This window comes from Eleutherodactylus coqui, chromosome 1 (genome assembly GCF_035609145.1).
Source record: "Eleutherodactylus coqui strain aEleCoq1 chromosome 1, aEleCoq1.hap1, whole genome shotgun sequence".
Classification (NCBI taxonomy): domain Eukaryota; kingdom Metazoa; phylum Chordata; class Amphibia; order Anura; family Eleutherodactylidae; genus Eleutherodactylus; species Eleutherodactylus coqui.
Window position 1 is genome coordinate 149,163,269 of NC_089837.1, and position 20,052 is coordinate 149,183,320.

The 20,052-nt window shown below is 40.4% G+C and overlaps 1 protein-coding gene across 1 annotated transcript in view; it reads right to left on the reverse strand.

Annotated features, from left to right (window-relative positions):
- The window catches only part of LOC136626582 (kininogen-2-like), a 102,684-nt gene that overhangs the window by 62,260 nt on the left and 20,372 nt on the right, over positions 1 to 20,052 (reverse strand). Inside the window, exon 4 of the mRNA XM_066601635.1 lies at positions 7,980 to 8,158. Coding sequence (XP_066457732.1) covers positions 7,980 to 8,158 — 179 coding nt within the window. The remainder of the gene's footprint in view (positions 1 to 7,979; positions 8,159 to 20,052) is intronic.

Genomic DNA, 20,052 nt, shown 5'->3' on the forward strand with positions numbered 1-20,052 from the left:
GGGAGGGGCCGACTTTTATACTCGGGTGACATCTGATCGCCCCAGCCACTCACAGCAGGGGGGTGGTATAGGGCTTGAACGTCACAGGGGGAAGTTGTAATGCCTTCCCTGTCTTTCAATTGGCCAGAAAAGTGCGCTAACGTCTCAGAGAGGAAACTGAAAGTAACCGGAACACCGCGTGGTACTCGTTACGAGTAACGAGCATCCCGAACACCCTAATATTCGCACGAATATCAAGCTCGGACGAGTACGTTCGCTCATCTCTATTAGGCATAGTATACAAAGTTAGCGATTTTCGTCATTTTTGTAATTATTTTTTTCAAGGCGTGCACTGTGCAGGTTAAATGATATATTAATTTTATTCAGTGGGTCATGTTTGATAATTGGTATAATAGACTGCTATTATATTGGTCTCTGAAGCTCAGTATTTAGGCCACCTTACAATGCATTCGGAATGCCTTCAGACCCTTTCACTTTTTTTCATTTTGTTATGTTCTGCAACTCCTTGTAGTCTCACAACACTTTAAAATAACTTACTTTGTGGCCCCATTGCAAATAATCCTCTACTGGATATATTCATCATTGCATTCCGAGCATGCTCAGAGTTTGGAAAACATAAAAACAGAACTGTAGTACTGGGCAATGGCTGCTGTCAGCTCTATCCCTCCTACGCCTGGCTGGCTGTATTTTGCTTCCACTTAATCCTGGTTTCTGTGTTTTCCATGCTCTGTGTAAGTTTGAAATACAATGCTAAATATGCATGACCTGCTATCTAACCCAGCCTCTTAAAACTCATGCACTAGAGTGGGACAAGTGGAGCTGGAGCATTGTGCTATAGACATTATCAATGCACCACACAGTAAAAATGTCACAGTTTTAACCCCAAACAGTAATAGTGCTGTCAAGGATCAAACCCAGGATCTCTTGTATTCCAGTCGGTAGGTCTCCCTACTGAGGCATCCAGCTGTCTGAATAGCTCCTCTGCATAACCTAGTTCTTGTCCCTAGCTCCTACTCCTGGTTCCTGATTGGCTCCTCCCTGTTCCTTAATTGAACTTCCTATAAATGCCTGTCCCTTACTCCAGTTACTCGCGAGATTATTGCGTCTCACAGCCATAGACAAGCTCCACTACCTGCCTGCTCCTCTGCAACCAAAGTGAGACCTACTGTTACTGATCTCTGGCATTCCTCCTGACAACATTACCTGCCTCTTCCCTTGTACTGTAAACTGAGACCCAATGTTACTGACCTCTGGCATTCCTCTTGACAATGTTACCTTCTTGCTCTCTTGTACTGCGAACTGTGATCACCTGTTACTGACTCCTGGTTCTCCTCCGACTATGCTCTCTGTCACATGGACTACAACACTGGAGGCTCCAACCAAGAACCTGACTGGTTACAAAATAATCTTGCCCAAAATGGAGTCCATTGTGGCCACCCTGAGGAAATAGGTTACAGAGATCCAAAAGTTTTGTGCCTATTACCAGGAAAGGGTTGCTTTAATGTAAAAAGAAATCAAGGTATTACAGAGGCAACTCCTGGAGGTACACAATTCAGCTTCTGATATCCACATTGCACTGTCAGCGAAATTTGGTGGACATCTTTGCCAATACCAAGTAATCTTGAATCAGTGATGAATCTTCTTTCAGATGCAACCCACTTCATTTACCAGTGACAGAAAAAGGCATTCTTTATCATCAACCTCCTCACTGATGAGGCGCTTACATGGGCCTCGGCATATGTGGAGACCAACAATAACCCCTCGACAGCCTCAATGCCTTTACTACAGCTATGAATCAAGTATTTAATGATCTGAATCGCTGTGTCACAGCAGAGGGTAGGTTACCTAACCTACAACAAGGTCGACGCTCTGTTGCCGAATATAGAGTAGAATTGTGTCGCTGGGTGACAGATACCACATGGAACCAAGCCACCCAGAAGAGTAAATTCTGACGAGGACTATCCGAACCAGTAAAAGATGAACTTGCAGGAATCGAGACCCCTGACAACTTGGAGAACTTTATTCAGTTGTGTATTCGTGTGGATCAAAGACTTACTGAATGTAAGAAGAAGCTACAGGCTTTTTGGAACTACCCAGCTTTTTCTTTTAGCCAACCAGCATTAAATGCCCAGCAAAGCGCTGAAGCTACCACTGAACCAATGCAGATTGATGCCATCTGCAAACCTTTTTCCCTAGCAGAGAAGGAAAGGTGCCATACATTATGCGATTAACTGCCTCTACAAGTTTTAAAAAAAATTGACGTTACCAGTGCCAAAACCAAAGGCAAATCTGACACTCTGAGTCCAAAGTCACAGGTCTTCCCATTGCTCACTCAAGTGAAAGATAAGACACGTCTCCTATCTTTCCACTTCATCATTCCGATACTCTGCTATGTTAGATTGTTAGATTCAGGAACAGGAAGGAATTTCATGGCCTTTAAATATGCTCTTGATAATAACATTGCAAGCAAGACCAAACCCATACCATCGATATGGCAACTGTGGATGGTTTACCATTGTCCTCGGGGCCTGTAACTCATGAGACAATCGAACTTGAAATCATTATTAAACTTGATCACCATGAAATTATTAGTTTTCACCTTATCCCTTCTTGCAAGTTTCCAGCTATCTTAGGAATCCCTTGGTTTTCTACCCATAATCCATCCATCAACTAGGACTTAAGAACCATTACCTTCCCCTCTGAGTACTATAAATAAAAATGACAGATGCCACTACTCGCACTCGAACATAGTTTAACCCCTGAGGATTGTGAGCAGAATGCTGATAAGCTGCCACCTATTTTTTCAATGGCATCCGCAGGAAGAAAAAATCCGATTAACTACCCCCTCATTGACCTTATGATTGTCTCATAGAATTGCTCCTTGGAACAGCGATTCTTTTCAGGCGGATTTACAATCTTTCTAAACCAGAATTAAAAGTACGCAGAGAATACCTGGACGAAAATTTAACCCCTTAGTGACGGCGCTATCGTAAAACTACGTCCTGCTGTTGCAGGATGTGTATGGAGGGGGGTAGCGCCGCTATCTCCCTCCATACAGCGCGGGCATCAGCTGTTTATTACAGCTGACACCCGCGGGCAATAGCCGCGCTCGGCAGTTCGGCCGATCGCGGCTATTAACCCTTTAAATGCCGCTGTCAATTCTGACACCGGCATTTAAATCCCCCGAACGCTGTTCGGGGATCCCGCACGGCCCCCCCCGTGGTGAGATCGGGGGAGCCGTGCAGGTGTCATTGCAGCCGGGGGCCTTTAGAAAGGCCCCAGGGCTGCCTTAGCAGACTGCCTATCAAGCTATCCCCATGGGCTGGCTTGATAGACTGCCTGTGAAAAAGCAGTATGACGTAATGCTATAGCATTACGTCATACTACAGGAGTGATCAAAGCATCGCATGTTAAAGTCCCCCAGGGGGATTTCAAAGTAAAGTTAAAAAAAATCAATAAAGTTTTTTTAATTGTAAAAAAAAAAAAAAAAGTTATAAATGTTTAAATCACCCCCCTTTTGCCATATCTATTATTAAAAAATCTAAATCATAAAATAAAAATATGTATTTGGTATTGCCGCGTCCGTAAAAGTCTGATCTATCAAAGTAGTTCATTATTTTTCCTGCGCAGTGAACGTCGCCTGAAAAAAAAAAAAAGAACGCCAGAAATACACTTTTTTAGTTACCCTGTCTCCCAGAAAAAAACAAAATAAAAAGCGATCAAAAAGTCATATGTATTCCAAATTGATACTATCAGAAACTGCAGGACATCCCGCAAAAAATGAGCCCTTGCTCAATTACATCGACGAAAAAATAAAAAAGTTATTGCGCGCACAAAATGACCGCAGAAAATAATTGAAAAAAAATTAAATATCTTAAAAAAAACATACAAGTACTATAGCAAAAAAAATACTATATAAGTTTGTTATCGTAGTAATCGTTTGTGCGCCGTAGAAACAGGACGCACCGAAAGATGGTGGAATGTCGTTTTTTTTTCCATTTCTCTCCGCTTAGAATTTTTAAAAAGTTTTTCAGTAAATTATATGGTAAAATAAATAGTGCCATTGAAAAATACAACTCATCCCGCAAAAAACAAGCCCTCATACAGCGACATCGATGGAAATAAAGGAACTACGATTTTTTTAAAGGGAGTAGGAAAAAACAAAAATGGAAAAAAGCAAAAAAGCTCTGTCACTAAGGGGTTAAAGAAGGGTTTCATTCGACCTTCTTTGTCTCCAGCAGGGGCACCCTTATTTTTTGAAGAAAAGAAAGATTCAACCTTGCGGCCATGCATTGATTTTAGGGAACTAAATAAAGTTACTGTTAAGAATCGCTACTCTCTCCCCATAATCCCAGAATTGCTGGAGAGACCCCGTTTTGCCAAGATCTTTACCCAACATGATCTGAGAGGGTCTATAACCTCATACAGATCTGCCCAAATCCGTAGTTATTACTATGTGCAAGAAAGATAAGGCAAGTCTTATCTTTTCTCACCTGCACTATTAATGGGCGAGAATACTATTAATGAAAATGAAACCATAAGGGTTCCGTCAGGCGAGCGTTGATTTTGCATGCGCAAAAAGAGCACTTCTAAAAAAACCAATGGGTTCCTATAGACACACTCACATGAGAGAATGTAGGTGTGCAAAACGGCATGCACCTAACAAAGGTAAGACATGCGTGGCTACATGCCTGCATCGCAGGTCCGTGCTGCAAAATATGCAGGAGGTTCCATTGACTCCTATGGGAGCAGGAGTTAATGGAAACTCCTGCTCAGAAAATACATTCCCCGCTGCTTACAACATGACATTTAAAAGGTGTTGCCCAGTAGCACATTTTAAATGTCTTGCTGTAAGCTCCTGTTAGTCCCCGCAGGAAGAAGCGGGCTCCCTGAGGGTTGCGTTAATCCCTGCGGGGACTAACAGGAATTTACAATACGACATTTAAAATGTGCCTCTGGACAGCACCTTTCAAATGCCCTGATGTAAGCAACAGGGTATTTCTCCTGCCCCTAGCCCCACCCCTAACCAAACACCTCTAGCCCCACCGCCTCTATGGTTTGCTATGGGGAATCTCTGTGGGAATCCATAGCGCTCTGCCCCCTCTCTATAGCTCTGCCCACTCTATCTGCGCTATGAGGGAAATCCCTCGGGTGTCCCTAGAGAAGGAAGAGAGAGCAGAGCTATGTGGGATTAATCCATAGCTCCGCTCCGTCTCTCTCTGCTATGGGGAAATTCCCTATAGCTCCGCTCTCTTTCCTTGCTATGGGGAAATGCCCTAGCCCTGCAGGGCTTCTTCTCTCTCTCCTCCTTGAGCGGCTACACTTTAATTTTCATGTGCATGAAGCTTGGGTCTTCTGCGCATTAAAAAATTGCCCCATTCATGCGATCTCGGCACATGCGAGTGCCGCTTTTTTTTTGCACACCTATTCATGCACAAAAATACGTTTGTCTAACCGAAGGCTTAAAATCAATGGTTTAATTTTGTCTCGTTATGTGTCCGTGATTATCACGGCCACATAACAGGACTAAAACACGCTCATGTGAAGAAGTCCTTATGCACATATACTGAAGACAATCTACCTTACATCTGTATATATAAAGTATATATAAATGCGAAAGCCTTCACTGATTCACTCACTCACTGAATGACTCATCACTAAGGCCCCCTGTCCACAGCAGTGATTTCATCGGCGGTAAATCACGCCGTCTGAAGCTTTCCATAGCATTGCTATGGAAAGTGTCAGCCTGTGTCCACGAGCGGAGAATCATTGCGATTCTCCGTTCGCGGCTGGCAATCCCAGCATGCTGCGAATTGCCCTGATTCCCGCGGTCAGCCTATCTATCAAATTAGGCTGACCGGCAGAGATTTTTCTACGGCTCCTGCGGCGGAGCTCCGATGCGGGATACCGCAACGCCCCTGGGGGCCTTAGGGCGTCTTCATATGGGTATGTGCAGCCCACCTTATTCACTTGCACTGTTTCTACAAAATGGCCTAGGTAATAAATAAATAGTGACAGATGTAAAGATATAGTATATGTTGCAGAAATTTGTTACTAGTGAAAGTAAAGTAAGTTTCTTTGAGGTTTATTTAGCACTTGGCATCACAAACACCTCTGTAATGTCCATGCAGCTTCTGCATTTCAAGGAAAGGACTTTCAACACTACATTGAAAAAATCTAAATCATTATTTACCTAACTCTTACAACTTCTATCTTCCACAAACTGACCATTATAGTATAAAACAATGACTTAAAAGGTCCAAAGTGGCAGACGTACTTTTTAACAGACATCTGCCATCAGTTGGCATCTTTAATGTTTCACAAAAAGGTGCTGATTAGAGATGAGCGAGCATACTCGCTAAGGACAATTACTCGATTGAGCATTGTCCGTAGCGAGTACCTCCAAGCTCGGAAGAAAAGGTTCTGCTGCTGGCGCGGGTGAGAGGTGAGTTGCGGCAGTGAGCAGGGGGCAGCGGGGGGGGGGGGGGGAGAGGGAGAGAGAGATCTCCCCTCCGTTCCTCCACGCTCTCCCCCGCCGCTCCCCGCCCGCCATCGGCAGTCGAAGCTTTCCTTCCGAGCGGGCAGGTACTCGCTGAGGCCTTTGTCAGACGGGCGTTTTTAGCCGCGATTTGCGCATGCGCATGCGTCCGGCGATTTTTTAAAACCATTGCTTTGCAATGGTATCGGACACATGAGCGCTTTTTATGCGCTCGTCCGATAAATTATAGAACAAAAAATCGCAGATCGCACCTATGTGCGATCTGCGATTCCTGTTCTCTTCTGTATATGCGCTCAATGCGGCCGGCGGCAGCAGCGCCGACCCCATTGAGAACATATAGAAGACAAATCATTCTTCTCTGCCACAGCTGTAACAGCTGTGGCAGAGAAGAACGATGTTTGCCCATTGAATTCAATGGAGCGGCAATACAGCCGCTCCATTGAAAGCAATGGGCTGCCGGCGTGCGCGGGGTGAATTGTCGGGAAGGGGTTAAATATATAAGCCCTTCCCGGCAATTCATCCTAAAATGTGTTAAAATAAAAAAAAATTGTATACTCACCTTTCAGCTGCAGCCGGAGTCCAGCCGCGGCCGCTGTCAGTTCTCCTGAACTGCTTCTTGGCACTATTCAGCCGGCGGGGCTTTAAAATTCACGCCTGCTGAATGATCTGCCTCTGATTGGTCACAGCCCTGACCAATCAGAGGCTGAAAACACTCACACACCCATTCATGAATTCATGAATGGGTGAGTGACTGCTGCCTCTCAGCGCTGAGCCAGTCAGGGGCAGGTCTGACTCACATCCATTCATGAATTCATGAATGGGTGTGAGTGAGGCATGCCTCTGATTGGCTCAGCGCTGAACCAATCAGGGGGCAGGTCTGACTCACACCCCCTTCACACGCACTGCAGGACGGCCGCGCGGAGCTCCGGCTGCCGGCAGAAGGTGAGTATACAATTTTTTTTTTATTTTTACACATTTTAGGATGAATTGCAGGTAAGGGCTTATATATTTAAGCCCCTACCGACAATTCATCCCGGGCTCGCCCGCAGCGCATTGCTTTCAATGGAGACGGCTGTATTGCCGTCTCCATTGAATGCAATGCGCTGGACAGCTCCGGCTCATTTCTAATGAAACGCGGCTAGGAGCAGATTTTCGGGCGATTTGTGGGCGACTTGCGCGCACCGGTCACGCGATTTGCGGATGCGCATCCGTCATGCGATCCGCAAATCGCGCGAAAAAACGCCCGTCTGACTAAGGCCTAAGGGCAATGCTCGATCGAGTAATTGCCCTTAGCGGGTATGCTCGCTCATCTCTAGTGCTGATGGTCAGCAGAAAATGCTCTATATTGGCCTTTCTGGCTGTTCAACATCTTTACAATATGGCCATCTTAAACTTACTCATTTATATACAAACTGACTGGTTTATAAGCCTCCTCTGAGGAAATGTTTTTTAATGAGAACTTAAGATGTGTTGTACAAACCTGGCGTGTGGCATTCACAATAGACTTCAAATCAAAGTAGAATGGATGATCTGCATCTCTGTTTACTTGATCTATGCTTGAATGAACAAAGCACAGCAACTCCTTATTCTCTTTATCTATGGGTTGGGGACACCCAAGGCACGGGTACTGAACAGCTTTCACAGGAGGCTTGTTTACAGCTGGAACACAAGAATTCAAATTAATTTATCAGTAGAGACAAATCATTTACTTTGCAGTATTGATGTATGCTAAACTATCCTGCATACAGCTGTTTAATATCATTGTAGGTATCCTTATTGTTATAGCAGCTTGTATTCTGTATTCACCGGAAAAACAGCCAGTGATATAAACGTTTCCGTTTTTTTCCCTTTTGATGTCAATGGATTTTTCGAAAACTGGAAAGCAAATGGAAAGCATTCAGTTTTCTTCCGTTCTGTTAGGTTTCCTTTATCAGCGCTGCAGACTGAGATATTTGTTCTCTTAGGAAAATGCAAACCTAACTTAATGAATGCAACTATGTGTAGTATTGGAGCTCATCCTCTTCACTTGATGGAACTGGACTGCAATTCCAGGGCAGCATTGTGCCTCAGTGGTTGACAGGGTTTTGCCATTTAGCACCTGCCTTCTGGATTCAAATTCAAAGGGAAACATATAGTAGACTAGCTGATATACCTGGCTTCGCCCGAGTTAATTTGCTACTGGTGTTTAACTGGTGTTCACACGGAAAATCTTATGAAGTCGTGGTTACTTTAGAGATACCGAAAAAACATATGTTCACCATTTTGCATAGTTCTCTACGTTACCCAGGAAACACCACGGGAAGTAACCATGCGACGTTTCCTTTATATAAAAAGACATCAGGAAGTGAGAGAATTAGATTCCATATGTAAAATTTGGACGCTAATTCTTTTGCACTTAGAATTGAATAATCGAGTTGGGAGCCATTAACTTTTCCTATTTATGACATAATCAATGCCCGTGCCAAATTTCAAGTTTCTATGACATCGGGAAGTGAGAGAATTAGATTTTGTATGTAAAATGTGGACGCTAATTCTTTTGCACAAAGGATTGAATAATCGAGTTGGGACCCATAAACTTTTCCTATTTATGACATATTCAATGCTTATGGCAAATTTTATGTTTCTATGACATTGGGAAGTGAGAGATTTAGATTATGTACGTAAAATTTGGATGCTAATTCTTTTGCACATAGAATTGAATAATCAAGTTGGGACCCATTAGCTTTTCCTATTTATGACATAATCAATGCTCGTGACAAATTTCACGTTTCCATGACCCTGGAAAGTGAGAAAATTACATTCCCTATGTAAAATTTGTACACTAATTCTTTTGCGCATAGAATTGAATAATCGAGTTGGGACCCATTAGCTTTTCCTATTTATGACATAATCAATGCTCGTGCCAAATTTCACGTTTCTATGACACCGGAAAGCGAGAAAATTACATTCCGTATGTAAAACTTGGACGCAAATTCTTTTGCGCATAGAATTGAATAATCGAGTTGGAACGCATTGGCTTTTTCTATTTATGAGATAATCAATGCTCGTGCCAAATTTCCTGTTTCTATGACACCGGAAAGTGAGAAAAATACATTCCGTACGTAAAATTTGGACACTAATTCTTTTGCGCATAGAATTGAATAATCGAGTTGGGACCCATTAGCTTTTCCTATTTATGACATAATCAATGCTCGTGCCAAATTTTGCGTTTCTATGACACCGGAAAGTGAGAAAATTACATTCCGTACGTAAAATTTGGACGCTAATTCGTTTGCACATTGAATTGCATAATCGAGTTGGGTCCCATTAGCTTTTCCTATTTATGACATAATCAATGCTTGTGCCAAATTTCACGTTTCTATGACAACGGAAAGTGAGAAAATTACATTCCGTATGTAAAATTTGGACGATAATTCTTTTGCGCATAGAATTGTATAATCAAGTTGGGACCCATTAGTTTTTCCTATTTATGACATAATCAATGCTTCTGCCAAATTTCACGTTTCTATGACACCAGAAAGTGAGAAAATTACATTCCGTGCGTAAAATTTGGACGCTAATTCTTTTGCACAAAGGATTGAATAATCGAGTTGGGACCCATTAGCTTTTCCTGTTTATGACATAATCAATGCTCGTGCCAAATTTCACGTTTCTATGACACCGGAAAGCGAGAAAATTACATTCCGTACGTAAAATTTGGACGCTCATTCTTTTGTGCATAGAATTGAATAATCGAGTTGGGACCCATTAGCTTTTCCTATTTATGAGATAATCAATGCTCGTGCCAAATTTCACGTTTCTATGACACCGGAAAGTGAGAAAATTACATTCTGTACGTAAAATTTGGACGCTAAGTCTTTTGCGCATAGAATTGAATAATTGAGTTGGGACCCATAAACTTTTCCTATTTATGACATATTCAAAGCGTGTGCCAAATTTTAAGTTTCTATGACATTCGAAAGTGAGAGATTTAGATTATGTACGTAAAATTTTGATGCCATTTCTTTTGCGCTAGAATTGAATAATCGTGTTGGGACCCAATTACTTTTCCTATTTTGGAGATAATCTATGCTTGTGCCAAATTTCATGTTTCTACGACATCGGGAAGTTGGAGAACTTTTGGCGAGTCAGTGAGTCAGTGAGTCAGTGAGGGCTTTCAGCTTTATATATATAGACTAGCTGATATACCCAGCGTCGCCCGAGTTAATTTGGTACTGGTGTTTATCTGGTATTCACGCGGAAAATCTTATGAAGTCGTGGTTACTTTAGAGATACTGAGGAAAAACATATGTTTACCATTTTGCATAGTTCTCTGCGTTACCCAGGAAACACCACGTGGAGGCAACCATGCGACGTTTCCTTTATATAAAATGACATCAGGAAGTGAGAGAATTAGATTACGCACATAAAATTTGGACACTAATTCTTTTGCGCTTAGAATTGAATAATCGAGTTGGGACCCATTAACTTTTCATATTTATGACACAATCAATGCTTGTGCCAAATTTCATGTTTCTATGACATTGGGAAGTGAGAGATTTAGATTATGTACGTAAAATTTGGACGCTAATTCTTTTGCGAATAGAATTGAATAATGGAGTTGGGACCCATTAGCTTTTCCTATTTATGACATAATCAATGCTCGTGCCGAATTTCCCGTTTCAATGACACCGGAAAGTGAAAAAATTACATTCCGGATGTAAAATTTTGACGCCAATTCTTTTGCACTACAATTGAATAATCGAGTTGGGACCCATTCGCGTTTCCTATTTATGACATAATCAATGCTCGTGCCAAATTTCACGTTTCTATGACAACGGAAAGTGAGAAAATTAGATTCCGTACGTAAAATTTGGACGCTAATTCTTTTGTGCATAGAATTGAATAATCGAGTTGGGACCCATTAACTTTTCATATTTATGACACAATCAATGCTCATGCCAAATTTCACGTTTCTATCACATTGGGAAGTGAGAGATTTAGATTAGGTACGTAAAATTTGAACGCTAATTCTTTTACATGTAGAATTGAATAATGGAGTTGGGACCCATTAGCTTTTCCTATGTATGACATAATCAATGCTCGTGACAAATTTCCCGTTTCTATGACACCGGAAAGTGAGAAAATTACATTCCGCACGTAAAATTTGGACGCTAATTCTTTTGCGCATAGAATTGAATACTGGAGTTGGGACCCATTAGCTTTTCCTATTTATGACAATCAATGCTCGTGCCAAATTTCCCGTTTCTATGACACTGGAAAGTGAAAAAAATTACATTCCTCATGTAAAATTTCGACGCCAATTGTTTTGCGCTAGAATTGAATAATCGAGTTGGGACCTATGAACTTTTCCTATTTATGACATAATCAATGTTCGTGCCAAATCTCACGTTTCTATGACACCGGAAAGTGAGAAAATTACATTCTGTACGTAAAATTTGGACGCTAATTCTTTGCGCAAAGAATTGAATAATCGAGTTGGGACCCATTAACTTTTCCTATTTATGACATAATCAATGCGTGTGCCAAATTTTAAGTTTCCATGACATTCGGAAGTGAGAGATTTAGATTATGTACGTAAAATTTTGACGCCATTTCTTTTGCGCTAGAATTGAATAATCGAGTTGGGACCCAATTACTTTTCCTATTTTGGAGATAATCTATGCTTGTGCCAAATTTCATGTTTCTACGACATCGGGAAGTTGGAGAACTTTTGGCGAGTCAGTCAGTCAGTGAGTCAGTCAGTGAGGGCTTTCGTCTTTATATATATAGACTAGATGATATACCCGGCTTCGCCCGAGTTAATTTGGTACTGGTGTTTATCTGGTGTTCACACGGAAAGTCTTATGAAGTCGTGGTTACTTTAGAGATACTGAGGAAAAACATGTTCACCATTTTGCATAGTTCTCTGCGTTACCCAGGAAACACCACGTGGAGGTAACCATGCGACGTTTCCTTCATATAAAATGACATCAGGAAGTGAGAGTATTAGATTACGTACATTAAATTTGGACACTAATTCCTTTGCGCTTAGAATTGAATAATCGAGTTGGGACCCATAAACTTTTCCTATTTATGACATATTCAATGCTTATGGCAAATTTCATGTTTCTATGACATTGGGAAGTGAGAGATTTAGATTATGTACATAAAATTTGCACGCTAATTCTTTTGCACATAGAATTGAATAATCGATTTGGGACCCATTAGCTTTTCCTATTTATGACATAATCAATGCTCGTGACAAATTTCACGTTTCCATGACCCTGGAAAGTGAGAAAATTACATTCCCTATGTAAAATTTGTACACTAATTCTTTTGCGCATAGAATTGAATAATCGAGTTGGGACCCATTAGCTTTTCCTATTTATGACATAATCAATGCTCGTGCCAAATTTCACGTTTCTATGACACCGGAAAGCGAGAAAATTACATTCCGTATGTAAAACTTGGACGCAAATTCTTTTGCGCATAGAATTGAATAATCGAGTTGGGACCCATTAGCTTTTCCTATTTATGACATAATCAATGCTCGTGCCAAATTTTGCGTTTCTATGACACCGGAAAGTAAGAAAAGAACATCCTGTACATAAAATTTGGACGCTAATTCTTTTGCGCATAGAATTGAATAATGGAGTTGGGACCCATTAGCTTTTCCTATTTATGACATAATCAATGCTCGTGCCAAATTTCATGTTTCTATGACACCGGGAAGTGGTGAAAATTACATTCCGTACGTAAAATTTGGACACTAATTCGTTTGCACATTGAATTGCATAATCGAGTTGGGTCCCATTAGCTTTTCCTATTTATGACATAATCAATGCTTGTGCCAAATTTCACGTTTCTATGACAACGGAAAGTGAGAAAATTACATTCCGTACGTAAAATTTGGACGCTAATTCATTTGTGCATAGAATTAAATAATCGAGTTGGGACCCATTAGTTTTTCCTATTTATGACCTAATCAATGCTCGTGCCAAATTTCACGTTTCTATGACACCAGAAAGTGAGAAAATTACATTCCGTACGTAAAATTTGGACGATAATTCTTTTGCACAAAGGATTGAATAATCGAGTTGGGACCCATTAGCTTTTCCTGTTTATGACATAATCAATGCTCATGCCAAATTTCATGTTTCTATGACACCGGAAAGTGAGAAAATTAGATTCCATACGTAAAATTTGGACGCTAATTCTTTTGCGCATAGAATTGAATAATCGAGTTGGGACCCATTAGCTTTTTCTATTTATGACATAATCAATGCTCGTGCCAAATTTCACGTTTCTATGACACCGGAAAGCGAGAAAATTACATTCCGTACGTAAAATTTGGACGCTCATTCTTTTGCGCATAGAATTGAATAATCGAGTTGGGACCCATTAGCTTTTCCTATTTATGAGATAATCAATGCTCGTGCCAAATTTCACGTTTCTATGACACCGGAAAGTGAGAAAATTACATTCTGTACGTAAAATTTGGACGCTAATTCTTTTGCGCATAGAATTGAATAATTGAGTTGGGACCGATAAACTTTTCCTATTTATGACATATTCAAAGCGTGTGCCAAATTTTAAGTTTCTATGACATTCGAAAGTGAGAGATTTAGATTATGTACGTAAAATTTTGATGCCATTTCTTTTGCGCTAGAATTGAATAATCGTGTTGGGACCCAATTACTTTTCCTATTTTGGAGATAATCTATGCTTGTGCCAAATTTCATGTTTCTACGACATCGGGAAGTTGGAGAACTTTTGGCGAGTCAGTCAGTCAGTGAGTCAGTGAGGGCTTTCAGCTTTATATATATAGACTAGCTGATATACCCAGCTTCGCCCGAGTTAATTTGGTACTGGTGTTTATCTGGTGTTCACGCGGAAAGTCTTATGAAGTCGTGGTTACTTTAGAGATACTGAGGAAAAACATATGTTTACCATTTTGCATAGTTCTCTGCGTTACCCAGGAAACACCACGTGGAGGCAACCATGCGACGTTTCCTTTATATAAAATGACATCAGGAAGTGAGAGAATTAGATTACGTACATAAAATTTGGACACTAATTCTTTTGCGCTTAGAATTGAATAATCGAGTTGGGACCCATTAACTTTTCATATTTATGACACAATCAATGCTTGTGCCAAATTTCATGTTTCTATGACATTGGGAAGTGAGAGATTTAGATTATGTACGTAAAATTTGGACGCTAATTCTTTTGCGAATAGAATTGAATAATGGAGTTGGGACCCATTAGCGTTTCCTATTTATGACATAATCAATGCTCGTGCCGAATTTCCCGTTTCAATGACACCGGAAAGTGAAAAAATTACATTCCGGATGTAAAATTTTGACGCCAATTCTTTTGCACTACAATTGAATAATCGAGTTGGGACCCATTCGCGTTTCCTATTCATGACATAATCAATGTTCGTGCCGAATTTCCCGTTTCTATGACACCGGAAAGTGAAAAAATTACATTCCGGATGTAAAATTTTGACGCCAATTCTTTTGCGCTAGAATTGAATAATCGAGTTGGGACTCATTAGCGTTTCCTATTTACGACATAATCAATGCTCGTGCCAAATTTCACGTTTCTATGACACCGGAAAGTGAGAAAATTAGATTCCGTACGTAAAATTTGGACGCTAATTCTTTTGTGCATAGAATTGAATAATCGAGTTGGGACCCATTAACTTTTCATATTTATGACACAATCAATGCTCATGCCAAATTTCACGTTTCTATCACATTGGGAAGTGAGAGATTTGGATTATGTACGTAAAATTTGGACGCTAATTCTTTTGCGCATAGAATTGAATAATGGAGTTGGGACCCATTAGCTTTTCCTATGTATGACATAATCAATGCTCGTGCCAAATTTCCCGTTTCTATGACACCGGAAAGTGAGAAAATTATATTCTGCACATAAAATTTGGACGCTAATTCTTTTGCGCATAGAATTGAATAATCGAGTTGGGACCTATGAACTTTTCCTATTTATGACATAATCAATGCTCATGCCAAATCTCACGTTTCTATGACACCGGAAAGTGAGAAAATTACATTCTGTACGTAAAATTTGGACGCTAATACTTTGCGCAAAGAATTGAATAATCGAGTTGGGACCCATTAACTTTTCCTATTTATGACATAATCAATGCTCGTGCCAAATTTCCCGTTTCTATGACACCGGAAAGTGAGAAAATTACATTCCGCACGTAAAATTTCGACGCCAATTCTTTTGCGCTAGAATTGAATAATCGAGTTGGGACCCATTCGCTTTTCCTATTTATGATATAATCAATGCTTGTGCCAAACTTCACGTTTCTATGACACCGGAATGTGAGAAAATTAGATTCTGTACATAAAATTTGGACGCTAATTCTTTTGCGCATAGAATTGAATAATGGAGTTGGGACCCATTAGCTTTTACTATTTATGACAAAATCAATGCTTGTGCCAAATTTCCTGTTTCTATGACACTGGAAAGTGGAGAAATTAGATTCCGCAGGTAAAATTTCGACGCCAATTCTTTTGCGCTAGAATTGAATAATGGAGTTGGGACCTATTAACTTTTCCTATTTATGGCATAATCAATGCTCGTGCCAAATTTCATGTTTCTATGGTACCAGAAAGTGAGAAAATTAGATTCCGTACGTAAAATTTGGACGCTAATTCTTTTGCGCATAGAATTGAATAATCGAGTTGGGACCCATTAGCTTTTCCTATTTATGACCTAATCAATGCTCGTGCCAAATCTCCTGTTTGTATGACACCGGAAAGTGAAGAAATTACATTCCGCATGTAAAATTTGGACGCTAATTCTTTTGCGCATAGAATTGAATAATCGAGTTGGGACCCATTAGCTTTTACTATTTATGACATAATCAATGCTCGTGCCAAATTTCCCGTTTCTATGACACCGGAAAGTGAGAAAATTACATTCCGCACGTAAAATTTCGACGCCAATTCTTTTGCGCTAGAATGGAATAATCGAGTTGGGACCCATTAGCTTTTCCTATTTATGACATAATCAATGCTCGTGCCAAATTTCACGTTTCTAGGCCACCGCAAAGTGAGAAAATTACATTCCGCACGTAAAATTTGGACGCTAATTCTTTTGCGCATAGAATTGAATAATCGAGTTGGGACCCATTAGCTTTTCCTTTTAATGACATAATCAATGCTCCTGCCAAATTTCACGTTTCTATGACATTGGGAAGTGAGAGATTTAGATTATGTACGTAAAATTTTGACGCCAATTCTTTTGTGCATAGAATTGAATAATCGAGTTGGGACCCATTAACTTTTCCAATTTATGTCATAATCAATGCTCGTGCCAAATTTCCCGTTTCTATGACATTGGGAAGTGAGTGATTTAGATTATGTACGTTAAATTTTGACGCCAATTCTTTTGCGCTAGAATTGAATAATCGAGTTGGGACCCAATTTCTTTTCCTATTTTGGAGATAATCTATGCTTGCGCCAAATTTCATGTTTCTACGACATTGGGAAGTTGGAGAACTTTTGGCGAGTCAGTCAGTCAGTGAGTAAGTGAGGGCTTTCAGCTTTATATATATATACTAGCTGATATACCCGGCTTCGCCCGAGTTAATTTGGTACTGGTGTTTATCTGGTGTTCACACGGAAAATCTTATGAAGTCGTGGTTACTTTAGAGATACTGAGGAAAAACATATGTTCACCATTTTGCATAGTTCTCTGCGTTACCCAGGAAACACCACGTGGAGGTAACCATGCGACGTTTCCTTCATATAAAATGACATCAGGAAGTGAGAGAATTAGATTACGCACATAAAATTTGGACACTAATTCTTTTGCGCTTAGAATTGAATAATCGAGTTGGGACCCATTAACTTTTCATATTTATGACACAATCAATGCTTGTGCCAAATTTCATGTTTCTATGACATTGGGAAGTGAGAGATTTAGATTATGTACGTAAAATTTGGACGCTAATTCTTTTGCGCATAGAATTAAATAATCGAGTTGGGACCCATTAGCCTTTCCTATCTATGACATAATCAATGTTCTTGCCAAATTTCCCGTTTCTATGACACTGGAAAGTGAAAAAAATTACATTCCTCATGTAAAATTTCGGTGCCAATTCTTTTGCGCTAGAATTGAATAATCGAGTTGCGACCTATGAACTTTTCCTATTTATGACATAATCAATGCTCGTGCCAAATTTCACGTTTCTATGACACCGGAAAGTGAGAAAATTAGATTCCGTACGTAAAATTTGGACGCTAATTCTTTTGCGCATAGAATTGAAGAATCGAGTTGGGACCCATTAGATTTTCCTGTTTATGACATAATCAATGCTCGTGCCAAATTTCGAGTTTCTATGACACCGGGAAGTGAGAGAATTTGATTCCGTACATAAAATTTGAACGCTAATTCTTTTGTGCATAGAATTGAATCATTGAGTTGGGACCCTTGAACTTTTCGTATTTATGACATATTCAATGCGCGTGCCAAATTTTACGTTTCTATGACATTGGGAAGTGAGATAAATTTCGACGCCAATTCTTTTGCGCTAGAATTGAATAATCGAGTTGCGACCTATGAACTTTTCCTATTTATGACATAATCAATGCTCGTGCCAAATTTCACGTTTCTATGACACCGGAAAGTGAGAAAATTAGATTCCGTACGTAAAATTTGGACGCTAATTCTTTTGCGCATAGAATTGAAGAATCGAGTTGGGACCCATTAGATTTTCCTGTTTATGACATAATCAATGCTCGTGCCAAATTTCGAGTTTCTATGACACCGGGAAGTGAGAGAATTTGATTCCGTACATAAAATTTGAACGCTAATTCTTTTGTGCATAGAATTGAATCATTGAGTTGGGACCCTTGAACTTTTCGTATTTATGACATATTCAATGCGCGTGCCAAATTTTACGTTTCTATGACATTGGGAAGTGAGATAAATTTCGACGCCAATTCTTTTGCGCTAGAATTGAATAATCGAGTTGGGACCCAATTACTTTTCCTTTCTTGGAGATAATCTATGCTTGTGCCTAAATTCATGTTTCTACGACATCAGGAAGTTGGAGAACTTTTGGCAAGTCAGTCAGTGAGTCAGTCAGTCAGTCAGTCAGTGAGTCAGTGAATGAGTCAGGGAGGGCTTTCGTCTTTATATATATAGATGTTTGCATGTTTTTCCCATATGTGTGTCAGTTTCCTTTGGGGATGTTGGTTTCCTTTCAAGGTACAAAAATATACAATGCCAATAGGTTAATTGGCTTCCATTTATTTGTTGGAGATTGAGAGCGTGGGTGGGAACAGGGATAGACGTGACTTAGGGCTTATTCAGATGGACGTATATCAGTCGGGTTTTCACGCCCAGACGATACGCTGCCCCTCTCTGCAAGGGGAGGAGGTGGGATGGGCCAGGAGCTGGTGCACTGAGCTCCTGCTCCCCAACACTGTTTGCAATAGGCGGGACGGGGCAGAACTTAGCTCCTCCCCTGTCCCGCCCTTCCATTGCAAACAGTGGTAAGGGGCAGAGAGAGAGGGTGGAGAGGGGGCAGGAGCTCAGTGCACTAGCTCCCGTCCCGTCCCACCTCCTCCCCTTGCAGAGAGGGGCAATGTGTATCGGCTGGGCGTGAAAACCAAACCAATACATGCCCGTCTGCATAAGCCCTCATGATGATCGCAGTACAGCACTATGGAATATGTTGATACGATATCAGGAACATGAAATATCATTAATAAATCCGAGACACAGCCCATAGACAAGAATAGCATTATTTCTTGTAAAAAAAACAAAAACGTTTTTGCTAATGCCATAATAACAGGTACATTCTGCATTTTAAAATACATGAAAGGCACTCACTTTTTCATAGAAATTAGTTAGGGATTATCAGTGCCCAACCCCTTCTGCCTTTGTCAGCTCCCATAGGAAAATAATAACTGAGACACCACTTCTCCTTTAATCTTTTCCAATGTGCAGAGATATGCATTATGTAATTTATGCCTGTACAGTAACTGTAGATCTCAGAGTTGTGTATGTTTTATAGGCTGCTTTTAGACTAGCATATTTTAGTTCCATGTTTGGTCCGTATTTTGCAGTGTAAATCTATGAATCTATTCACATGGCCATATTTTTTACTGCTGTTTTTTACCCCTTTCCAATCCACTGTCTGACGTCTAAAGACATTCTGATTGAAGGCTGTACAGCTCCGATGTCGGAAGACGTCCGGCAGGGTATTCTTACTGTACAGTACTGGCCGCTCTGTTGTCGGGGGGCCTCTTTAGCATGCCCCATACCGCAGTACTGGCTCTAGCCAGCAGATCCTGCTGTTGTATAATGGCAGAAAGAGAAAACCCCCTAGGAAACTCTGAATCCAAAATTGGATTGCAAAGGATTAAAAACTCAGCATGACCTATTTTTTGTATATTTGCCTCCGTTTCTACTCTTTTGATATTGGGTAAATACTAATCAGTATTTTTTCAGTAGAAACTAAACCATACAGAGACAAATACTGATCTTCCTGGAAATGTATGAATAGATTGAAAACTGGGTGT